Source organism: Lissotriton vulgaris, chromosome 1_1 (assembly GCF_964263255.1).
Source record: "Lissotriton vulgaris chromosome 1_1, aLisVul1.2, whole genome shotgun sequence".
Classification (NCBI taxonomy): Eukaryota; Metazoa; Chordata; class Amphibia; order Caudata; family Salamandridae; genus Lissotriton; species Lissotriton vulgaris.
Window position 1 is genome coordinate 1,417,395,297 of NC_141685.1, and position 12,219 is coordinate 1,417,407,515.

Consider the following 12,219-nt stretch of genomic DNA (forward strand, 5'->3'; position numbering starts at 1 on the left):
GACATGAAGAAATGGTCTGACCAACATGCCTCCTCCATTGAGTTTGAACCTGGTCAGCAGGTGTGGGTGATGTCCCCCACCGAACCTTGTGCCTTGCAAGACAAATGGACAGGACCCTTCAAGGTGGTCGAACGCAAGGGCCCTGTCACCTATCTCATCGACATGGAGTCCCCCCGAAACCCCCTCCGGGTCCTCCACGCCAACAGACTCAAACCACACTTTGTGCGCTCAGAGCTCAGCCTCCTGATGGCTACAGACAGTGGGGCGGAAGAAGACTCCGAGCCACTCCCGGACCTGCTGAGGACCCGTGAGAGAGATGGTTCCGTGGATGGGGTCCGACTCTCCGATGCCCTGTCCCCGGAGCAGCGCCAAGACTGTCGGACCCTCCTGTTGCAATTTGCAGACCTGTTTTCCCTCTCCCCCGGGGTCACCCCCTGGTGCCTTCACGACGTGGATACTGGGGACAGTCCCCCTATTCGACACCGAGCCTACCGAGTCCCGGACCGGGTGCGCGCCTGCATCCAAGAAGAGGTCACCAAGATGCTCGCACTCGGGGTCATCGAGCCCTCAGAAAGCCCCTGGGCCAGCCCAGTCGTACTGGTACCCAAAGCGGCCGCCCCGGGCACCACCCCTGAGCTCCGGTTCTGCGTCGACTATCGGGGTCTGAACGCTGTCACCAGAACCGACGCTCATCCTATCCCCCGAGCAGATGAACTGGTCGACCGCATGGGAGCTGCCCGCTACCTAAGCATCTTCGACCTGGCGGCGGGCTACTGGCAGATCGGCCTCACCCCCAGGGCTCAAGAACAATCCGCTTTCTCCACCCCGGATGGGCACTACCAGTTCACCGTGATGCCCTTCGGTATGAAAAACGCTCCAGCCACTTTTCAGAGACTTGTGAACCAGGTATTGGCGGGCCTCGAAGACTTCAGCGCCGACTACCTGGACGACATCGCAGTATACAGCCGCCACTGGCCAGACCACCTCTGCCACCTCCGAGAGGTCCTGCAGGCCCTTCAGCGAGCTGGCCTCACCATCAAGGCCAGCAAATGCCAAATCGGCCAAGGGTCCGTGACCTACCTGGGACACCAAGTGGGGAGCGGTCTGGTGGCACCTCTCCAGCTCAAGATCACTGCCATCCAGTCCTGGCAGCCCCCCGTCACCCAACCGAGGTACGAGCCTTCCTGGGGCTCACCGGATACTATTGGAGGTTCGTGAAGGACTATGGCAGCATTGTGGGGCCCCTCACGGAACTCGCATCCAAAAAGCATCCCAAAACGGTCAACTGGACTCCAGACTGTCAAGCGGCCTTGGAGAAACTGAAGGCCGCCATGTGCACCGCCCCGGTGCTCCAGGCCCCCGACTACAGCCGCGAGTTCATAGTCCAGACCGATGCCTCGGACCATGGTATTGGGGCCGTCCTCTCGCAGCTCAACTCCGAGGGGGTCGATCAACCAGTGGCCTTCATCAGCCGACGCCTACTGGCCCGAGAACAACGCTGGAGTACCATCGAGCGGGAGGCCTTCGCAGTGGTGTGGGCCCTCAAGAAACTCCGGCCCTACCTCTTGGGTACCCACTTCCGGGTACAAACAGACCATCGCCCCCTGCAATGGTTAATGCAGATGCGGGGGGAGAATCCCAAACTGCTGCGATGGTCCATCTCCCTGCAAGGGATGGACTTCACTGTGGAGCATCGCCCTGGTCAAGATCACGCAAATGCGGATGGCCTGTCCCGCTTTTTCCGCCTCGACGGAGAAAGTCCCCAAGAGGATGGGTAACTCTCCCCGCCTTCAGCTGGGGGGGACGCATGTTGGACAGGCCCCAGAAGGGGGCTCGCTCCCTCCCCGCATGACAGAGCCAGGACACCGACTCTCCAGAAGCCACCCCCAGAAGTAACCCGTAACCCGTCCCACACGGGACGCCTGCCCCCGAACATCTCCGTAACACCGGCCTGGGCCTCCACCGGCACCATCGCCCGGGCCCAGCCGCCATCTTGGACCCTGTGCCACGAGGCCGCGTGGCCTCAGCTCGACCCTAACCCTGGGCCTGGCCAGGCCCCGACAGCCCGGCACCACCATCCACCCGGGAGGTGAGCGGACCACTTGGCAGGTCAATGGGAGAGAGGAGTTTCGATGGCTCTCCCCCTCCAGGTGCCGATCGCCCCCAGCCTCCCCGGGCGCTGGCTCCACCCCCCTGCTGGGTGTCTGGACTCCCTCATCCCGGACCTCCCGACCTCCAAGTGCGAGGGTCCGGACATCAAAGGGCACCAGCCCTATAACTGGGGCAGCTCCAGAGCAGGAAGGCAGTTGTATCCTGGAGTCGAGAGACACCGTGAAGAACTCATCCTTGACGGACTGTTGGCGCTGCCGCAGCCCTGCCTTGTGAACTGTCGTCCTGCCCACTGGCGCTGCCGCGGCCCTCTGCAACCTTCATCCTCGTCGGGACCTGCTGGCGCTGCCGCGGCCCGTTGTAACTACCATCCTCGTTGGGACCTGCTGGCGCTGCAGCGGCCCGTTGTAACTACCATCTTCGTCGGGCCCTGCTGGCGCTGCCGCGGACCGTTGCCACCTACGATCTTCTCGGGACCTGCTGGCGCTGCCGCGGCCCGTCCGCCTAGAACACCGAGCTCGAGAATTGTGAGCTACCCATCATCTCATCGTAACTACCAGATTGGTAACAAGACTGTCCCGCTACCCTCTTTCCCCAACCAAGAGACTAGAATCGAGGGGACCCCTGAGTCCTGACCTCCTTGTACCATTCTACCGTACTTCAAGATTGCTTATAAAGAACGTTAAACTTTATCTTTGTGTGGTGTTCATCTGTGGGGGGGAAGTTACTGGTCTGTACGATCGCTGGAGACGGCTCTCCCCGGAGACCTCTCCCCTTGTCCTCGGCCGACCCTCCAGGTCCCGTCTAACAGGTGGCAAAAGATATGCTGCAGCCCCTGGTAGGCCTTGGATGCACCTATGCCCTGGGCACCTATAGTGCTCTGTACAGGGGCTGATAAGGTGACCCAAGCCAATCTAGTTATGCACCTAGGGTACATGGAATCCATTTTACAGAGAGAGCAGATAGTTGGCCTGGTTCCCTGCTAATCAGGGCCCCAGGCTAAGTCGAAAACCAGCTAAACACAAGGCAAAAAATCTGGGCTAACCATAGTCAGGTAGCCACCTTCCTACATAACCCCCCCCAAACGAAAGGAGATAAGGCTATCCTTGGCCAGGTAAGCCTATATTGCCTGAGTGGCCATATAAGGAAGTACCTGCACTAGCATGGGTACCCCCTGTCTCATGGTCCACTAAGCAGTCCCTCACCCTTGGGGTATTAGAGGGTCTCCACCATAGGGAATCACTACCTTGGGTGTGTTTATGCAAGGAAAAGGGCTGGTTTTGATATGGAGTATTGAAGTGAGGCTCCACTAACTTAGGGCTCAGCTTCCTCCAATTATCTTCCACCATGTGTGCCTTTCTTTCTTCAACTGAGTTGCACTGTGCTCTCAGGGTCAGTCTCTGGCTACCTAAATCTGGAGGTTGGGTCCCTCTGTTTGACTTGCTGGAGGGACAGTTCAGGTTTGGGCCTTTTGGGTCCCAGGTTTGGCTGTGCCCAACAGAATCCCTCTGCTGGAGGTCCCTAACAATTTTTAAGGGGTCTCCCTCAGGAGATCTTAATGTTTTCACCTCACTAGGGCTACTAGTTTTGCTGCCCCTAATCTGTTGATGGGGGTGCTTTATTTGACAGGGGGCCCTCTGGGTTTCACTGTCCTTCTTGTCCTCTGCAGCCCTGGGCTGACTAAGGCAAGGTAGAGAGGGGCAGGTTACCTGCTCCAGACTGGGTCCCACCTGAGAAGGGTCCACTGCCATCAGAGGTTCTGTCAGGCCAGGCCTAACAACCTCTGGGGCAGTTCCTTCATCAGGGGTAAGATCAGTTCCCTGAGGAGGCTGATCCTGTCCTAATGTCTGGTGAGGGGAAGATTTGCCCTCCTCCTCCATGCTCTCAGTTTGGGTGGAGTGATCCATCATTTCAGGCTTCACAACACACATATCTGTTTGAGTTTGGGCTGTGGCCATCCCAGCCCCACCAACCTTTTCAGGAGGAGACTCAGTTTGGGTGTCTGCTGTTATCATGACAGCTTTGCTATTCTGTTTAGGAAGAACTTCTGCTAAAGATGGGGCAGAGAGTTGCTCAGCCCTACCAACCTTTTCAGGAAGGACATCTTGGGTTGGGGCTGTAGCCATTACAGCCCCACTAACCTTTCCATTGGAGTTTACCATTCTACTATGGATTTCCTGTTCAACCTCAGCCCAGGCTGAGATTTCTAAATCATTACCAAGTAGGCAGTCTGCAGGCAAGTTTGGTGAAACTGCCACTCTCTTTGGGCCAGTGACACCTCCCCAGCTGAGACTTACTACTGCCATGGGATGATTTGTCTGGATTCCATCAATGTTTGTTACCTGGTATGTGGCACCTGGTAAAAGTTGCTTTGAGGGGACTATACAGTCAGCCACCATGGTGATGCTAGCCCCTGTGTCTCTAAAGGCTTCAACTTTCAAACCATTGATGATGGGTTCTTGTCTATATTTGCTCAAGGTAGTTGGGCAATCAGAGAAGTTGGCAAACCCCATGCCAGTCTCATAAACAAGATCATTGGGGGATGGGGACCTGGATAGGCCAGGGTCCACCTGTGCTCCAAAAGTAAACCCACCCAGATTCCTGGGTGTGCTCCCACTTCCTGGGGGATTACTGCTGACAGTAACAGGAGGTGTTGGAGCTGGCTTTGGAGGTATATTCTCTTTATTGCCATTCTTGGGACAACAGCTCTCTGTTTTGTAATGCCCAACCTGTTTACAGGCATGACAATAAGGCTTTTGCTGGGTGGAAGAAGTGTCTTGGGACCCACCACCATCCTTGGAGTTTTGGGGCCCTGGGGAAGTCTTTTCTTTATTTTTATCCCCACCCTTATCTTGAGGCTTGGTAGTCTCGTTCTTCTGGTTATGGTCCTGATTCTTAGGCCTAATCCTGGTTCTGACCCATTTATCTGCCCTCTTTCCCAATTCTTGGGGAGAGGTCAAATCTGAGTCCACCAGGTGCTGGTGTAAGAGCTGGTTCTGACAATTACTTAGGATCTGCTCCCTCATAATCAAATTATACAATCCTGTGAAGTCATGTACTTTGCTGCCATGTAGCCAACTCCCCAGAGCCTTAGTAGCACAATCTCCAAAATCAGTCCAGTCCTGTGTCTGTGTCCAAATTCAAAATATCTTTATTCGATTGTTTGATGCAATCATAAAAGTACAGATAAAAATATCGTAAATACATAGTTACATAAAAATACAGAATTTCATTATATTCATTTAAAACCAGTTAATTAAGAAGATAAAAACAATTTCATTTATAAAGTGCTGATTAAGTGTCCCTACGTTTCCTGATAGTTATAACATTTTTTAGGAACAAAGTTGTTCTTGATACAGATACATGATTGTCTAGAGCTTGAATGCTAATCATCGCCACACGACAATGGCGAAGTCCTAGCTCTCTTAATAAAGGTAGTAAAACAATTTTCCTCATTTCGTCATAAAATTTACAAAAAAGAAATACATGAATCGTACTCTGAGGAGAGGTGTTATCACAGAGACAGAGTGGTAGCTCATGTGTCCAGTTGTTGATCGTGGGAAAGCTAACCAATCTATGGAAGATGTTAAATCTGAAACGTGTGAGCAGAAATTGCTCATAAGTGCTTGTTACATATATTAAATAGGGCTGAATCTTAAAAGTTGCTAAAACCAGTTGATGCTGCTGAATAGAGGATTTTAGGACCTCCGCAGCAGTCCTATTGAAATCCAAAAGTGCTAGACACTCTTTCTTCAAGTTTTTTCGAGAAATTGCTGAGATATCAGAGGGATTCTCTAAGCATTCTTCTCTCCCGATATCTTTAAGAAAGTTATGTACATACTTAACCCATGGGATTTTTATGGCACCATCCAATTTCAGTATATCTGTCAGGACATCTCTGTTTAAATGTGTCGCTTCTTGGGTCCAGACTCTGTGCCATAGTAGAACTGGCTCTATTTTACTAAGATCAGTAATGTAAGATAGGCCAAGTTCTGAGTGGCAATTGAAATTGGAAGAGCTTTTAGGAACTGCGAGTATGTATTTTAAAAAGGTATTTTCAGGCACCTGGATGGGTGCGGGGTTAGCAAGACCCCACACCCCACTGCCATAAATAGTGCCGGCTACACACTTAGCTTTGTAGATTTTAATCAATTCCACGGGGGGTCTTGTTCCTAACTTGCTAGAAAAGATTTTGAGAGCGGCAGTAGATCTTGAAAGCTCAAGCTTTTTAACAGAAATAGCTTGAGACCAAGTCTCATTTTGAGCAAAATGTATCCAGAGGTAGGAAAAATGTTTAGCAAATTCCAATTTCTGCCCTGCTATAAAAATTGGTCTCTTGGATATATTTTGTTTACCACAATACATAGTAAAGGTTTTTGATGTGTTGACTTTCAGACCCAACTCCTTCATGAAACGGCAGAAACTATCGACCGCATGCTGTAGGCCCACCTGTGTACGTGACATGAGTACAGCATCGTCAGCGTACAAAAGTGCTGGTATTGGGCGGGCGCCTACGAAGGGGGGATCTGAACTGTCTTTGCACAAGACACCTTCCAACCCGTTAATATATAAATTAAAAAGGAGGGGGGCCAGGACACAACCCTGCCTGACCCCGCTCCTAATGTGTATTGTGTCAGTGCGTTCTCCATTTAGACCAAAACGTACTCGGGCCGTAGCATTACTATAAAAACGTTTAAGATAATAAATAATATTTGATTCAACCCCAAGATGTTCCAGTATAGACCATAGTTTGGAATGTCTTAAACAACAAAGGAGTGTATGAGTGTAACTTAAAAACCATAGACCCAAAAACAAAATGAAAAAAGTGTGACAGTGTCAGTGACAGTTTATTCCTGGACCCCAACCTTGCTCAGGTAGTCCTTTATTTTCTATATATATTAAGCATGCCTGGTCCTACTAGTCAGGAGGCGTCCACCCTGAGGCTAGGGATGACTATGTCCAACAGGGAAAGGCAAACAGCCTTTTGTTTAGAAGGACCCTCACTCACCACTAGTTGGTGACATGCTTCATCATCGGGTCCCCGCTGGGGGGACCGAATGTCGCCCCAGCGTGCTACGACGCCTGAGTTACAGCGAAGCGGGTTTGGTGGTGAGTGTACTAGTGATTCAACTCATATGTGTGTGCAAAAAAGAGTGAGTGCAAAATTAAAAAATACAGGATTGTTTGGAATGTACCACACAATCAAAGGTGGACGAGAGATCCACAAACATCAAAAACAAGTTTCCTTGTTTTGCCCTCGTGTATTTCCCAATCAACAAGAGCAAATTCAAACCCTGCTCTACTGTCCCCAGACCTGGGCGAAAGCCATACTGGAGATCGGACAGGACAGAGTTTTCCTCCGCCCATTCCAGTAGTCGGTCTAGGATAATTCTGCCCGCTATTTTTGTAAAGGAATCCAATAGAGAAATAGGCCTATAACAGGCAGGATCCTGTCTATTTCCCTTTTTAAAAATTGGAACAATTACAGATTCCACCCATGTGGGCAAGAATTAAGCAACACAGCTAGCATTGAGCACCTGAACCAAAAGGGGCACCCACAGGGCTGGGATACTCTTAAAAAGGTCTATGGGGACCCCATCCGGCCCAGGCGCCTTTGCGCCCTTGCTTTTACTAAGCGCCTTTTCCACCTCCTCCAATGTAAAATACAAATTACTATTAAAAGAACAGTTGGCAAGGGAGATCACTGACTCCACTTGGCCTTCTTTATGTTCTTCTCCTTCGTAAACTCTTTCGAAGTGTCTGACCCAATCTGAGTTACAAATGGCAATATCTATTTTCGGACCAGACTCTTCGGTGAGGAAAGGAGTTCTAACGATTTTCCAAAAATTCACGCTGTTGTTAGTTACTGAGGCTGTATGGAGTGCTTCCCAAGCTTCGGCTTTCAGGGTGTTTTTCCTAGCTTTAATCGCTGCTTTATAGTCTTTTTTAAGTCTAGGGTTATTATGCAAAGCCTTTTTTAGCGTTGCATAAGCCTTAGTGCATCTAGAGTCAAACCATCCTCCATCCTTTTTTCTGTTCTTAAATTGTCTAGTTAAGGAATTTTTTATTTCATTCGATATTACTAGGAAGGATGCGAGGCAAGTATCAGGTGGCAAATCTGTCTCTAGACACTTTTTAATTTCCCGGGAGCATTTTTCAACCACTGCTTTGATTATCTCAGCCTCGTTAATCATAGCCCATTTTAGAGAATAACCATTGGTTTTACCAATTGTCAATTCAGCATCTAAGCTATTGCATTCTCTGTTATTAGTTAGTAATGGGGCAGTGGGTAGGAAAATAGACAGGCATAATGGAAAGTGGTCACTCAACGTTATATCAAGGACATTAAAGGTATTTACTCTGTTCCTGCTGTTGTTGGAGATAGTAATAAAATCTATAGTTGTAAAACAACCTCTACCATAGAATGTTGGGACTACTATTGGAGCGAAGTGCACATTTCATTAACAAAACCTAAATCAAAAGTGGATAACAGATTATTCAATTGATCCCCTAGTAGGTTGTGCTTGAAATGAAGATGTCCCTCACCTTCATCCTGAACTAGGCCACACCTATTATCCAAGGTTGATTCACACAGATTGCAATTAAAATCTCCTAACATAATTACCATCAGTTTTTGTTTAAAGATTTTTTCTTGTTTAAGTAAGACCTTAACATCGTCAACAGGAATATTGTTATATATATTAACCACAGCAATCGGAAAATCATAACCCATGTCGAAAACCAACATTTGAAAATATATATCTTTAACAGGTTCAATAATTTTCCCACACTTTAGTTTGTTGGATAAATAAATGCTCAGACCGCCTTTAGGTCTCCCGTGGGGGACGGCTACAGCTGGGGTACAAAATGTTCTATAGCCATTCAAGTGTACTGGGTCCAAAGTCCATGTTTCTTGAAAACATAGCAAGTCTTGTGATTCAATAAAGTCCCTCCAAACGGGGTGATCAATTTTAGATCTAATACGCGCAATGTTCCAAGATGAAATATTAAGAACCGGTAGATCTTTCAGTGGGGTAGACAAGGCTGCTGCGGTGGACGAAACTGTTGGGGACAGGATCGTATGGGTAGCGTGTAGACGGGGGGCTAGCTGGTTATCCTCCCACCCCATATACTCCTCTGTTGCCAGGCCTCCCCCCCCCCCGGACTCCCCATCTTTACACGTAGTTGACATTAATGGCGGTATGTTCTCCCCAGTTATAGCTACGCTAACCCTTGTAAAAGGTTTGTAGTTTTTAGCATCCTCATGTCTGACAGTGAGGAGCTTATCTCTCCCTTTCTCTGAAAAGGAGTACCATAAGATTGCTGCCCACTGTTCCTCAGGAACCTGCTGTACCATGCAGGCTCTCTCAAGAGCAGTTATCCACTTGTGGATGTCATCCCCTTCTGAGTAGGGGGGCACAATCTTTGTCAGGTTTCTAGTATTATAGGACCTGTCTTTCTCTCTAGGACTATTGATGCCACCAGTGGCATCTAAGCCACACATTTTCTGTTCCCTTGCTAAAGCAAGTTTAGCTTGGGCCAGGGCTAACTCTTCCCTCTCTATCTGGAGTTCTACAGCTCTCATCCTGGCCTTATGCTCTCTTCTCTGGGGGGGAAGTCATTCCCCTTTGAGAGTCTCTGGAGACACTAGAAATGTGAGAATCCACTGAGGGAGATCTCACCCGTCTATTGCCAGTGGGAACTAGGTTATAGGATCTGGGGAGGTGCTGGCCCTCTCCATTTCCTAGTAGGTCCAAGTTGGCTTGGCTAATCCTCCCCACTGGGACCTGGTTACTCCTCTGACTCTGAGCAGGCTCATCTATCTCTGAGCCTTCTTCCTCCTCTTCTTCCTCTGGAGTTGTCTCATTCTCAGGGGGGTTCACTCCATTCCCTAAATCTAAGGGAGCTGCACTCGCCTTATCTAAGTCTTCCTTTTCCAGGAGATAATCGCTGGGAGCAGTCGGGACAAGCAATTCTGAAGTCGGGAAAAGCCCGCGGGATTCGGGTGCAGCGCTTAAAGCACACGCATGCACCAATGTTAAGTCAATGGTGCGTAAAAGTTACACAGATAGAGTTTTAGGATACTTCCGCTGAACCTAGATGGACAAAACTTTAGACACAGACCCTAGAGGTGTGTACCAGTGTGGGAACACCGGCGTTGCAATGTTACCTCACCCACAGGAAGCGGGTGCATAGGGTCGAAGTGGCGTCGGGTTTCGTCACGCAAGTTCTTGGTGCTTGAAGCTGAAGATGCTGCAGGTGATGTGAAGAAGAAGTGTCCGGTGTGATCCAAGAGTGGATCAGAGTAGAAAATTACCTGAAAGCAGAGGGGACAGAGTCTGGGTCACTCAGCAGTGACCAGGGTGGAACCAGGACGGAACCAGGCAATGTTGGGCGCAATCAGGTGGTTGTCGAGGAGCTTCTCTACGCTGCCACGTGGGCTCTGGGGCATCTGCGACGTCCAGGAGCGGGTCACGAGTTGTCCCACACAGGCTCTCACGGTCGGCGCTGTCGGCTTCAAGATCGGAGCAAACAACACTTGGCAAGAGCAATCCACGCAGGACTGGAAGATTGCTTCTCACTCGGACCAGGAGGGTCAGAGCGGGTGCTCCTTTTCAGAGGAGCTGGTGCAAGTCTGGAGCAACCGTAATCAAAAGTCGTATTTAGGTTTTCGCCGGCACAGGGGCCACAAGCCAGCTGGCAAGTGACCGGGCCAACGCGTCGAGCCAAAGAAAGCAGAAGGGCCCCACGCAGCACTCGTCGAGTGTAGAGGGGTGAACTTCGGTGCAAGAGTGGCTCAGGGTTGGGGCTTCTCAAACCCCGGTGTACAGCTTCGAGGGTCACTCGTGGGCTGCACGGTCAGCATCTCGGGGTGTTTTCAAGATGGCGTGCCCCACGCTTCCGGTCGCCTCCACAGGTCTCAGCTCTGCAGTGACTGTGGATCGGGCTGTAAGAAGGCAGGCAAGCTTGATCTCGTTGATCTCTGTCGCTGGAGTTCCGGCGGGAACTGCAACAAAGCAGACGTCGAGGTGCTGGATGGTGCACAGGGTGGTCCCTCCTTGACCACAAGGGAGATTCTTCAGTCTTCTACGTTGAGTAGGATGTCGAAGGGTCCAGAGTTTTGTTTCAAATGTTTTGTCAGGATAATCTGAGTGCGTTGGCACTGCTCCCATTCTTATACCAATCTAGGGGGCTGGATTACCTGCTAGGTCCCCTCCTATGGGTGGGACCCAGGAAGGGGGTGGATACATCAATTTCCTTTGATCCAGGCCGCACTTGGACAGGGGCTGGTGTGCCCCAGAACCGGTTTGGCCGGATTATGCAAGGGGAAGCCTTGTGCTCCCCAGGCAGTGTCTGGTTTCTTTCAAACCTCCCTGCTACAATCCACTATCTCCTGTCTGGGGTGGTGTGACACCTCCCTGTGACAGGAAACCCTTTGTCCAGGCCTCCTTGGCTGAGTTTCGGTCAGCTGCAGGAGGTCAGACTTGTGTCTGTGGCAGAAGCATCCATTTTGTGGATCTGAGGCTCTTTTAAAATCAATCGCGTTTTAGCAAAGTAACATGTCGTCTCCCTCTAGAGGGGTGGAATGCTACACCCGTCGCCAGGACTGGCGAGGGGGTAGTATTCCAAATCGTATGACACCTTACACGACATGTTTTGATAAAGCCAAACCAAAGTTAACATATAACCGCGAGGATTATAATGCACTTAATAGTATATGGTATGGCATTATCCCGGAAAAGCTTAGGGAATTGGTCCAGACAGCTGCAGACAGGCACAGCTCATGCTAGAGCACCATCTCACATAAAACCAAGCACTCTGCCTCCAGGATTGTTAAGGCCTGCCATAGGAGTGACTGATATATATATATGTGTCCAGTTAGGTTTAGATATAGGCATACTATATCTAAGCAAGGGGTGATTACACCACCTTGCCCCAGCTGAGTGATCAGCCAGTTGTGTCAATTTTAGATAGACAGCCAGGGGTGGCAAAAGATATGCTGCAACCCCTGGTAGGCCTTGGATGCACCTATGCCCTGGGCACCTATAGTGCTCTGTACAGGGGCTGATAAGGTCACCCAAGCCAATCTAGTTATGCACCTAGGGTACA

At 50.1% G+C, this 12,219-nt stretch overlaps 2 protein-coding genes across 2 annotated transcripts in view; both read right to left on the reverse strand.

The window, feature by feature from the left end:
- The window catches only part of LRRK2 (leucine rich repeat kinase 2), a 2,096,839-nt gene that overhangs the window by 75,017 nt on the left and 2,009,603 nt on the right, over window positions 1-12,219 (reverse strand). The window lies entirely within an intron of this gene.
- On the reverse strand, window positions 3,210-5,135 carry LOC147750628 (uncharacterized). Its single transcript, XM_086967216.1, has one exon. The coding sequence runs from the start codon at window positions 5,133-5,135 to the stop codon at window positions 3,210-3,212; it is 1,926 nt and encodes a 641-aa protein (XP_086823342.1).

What these genes read in the sequence shown, in the direction of transcription:
- LOC147750628 (XM_086967216.1), bottom strand. Translation starts at nt 5,135, where the DNA reads ATGAGGGAGCAGATCCTAAGTAATTGTCAGAACCAGCTCTTACACCAG.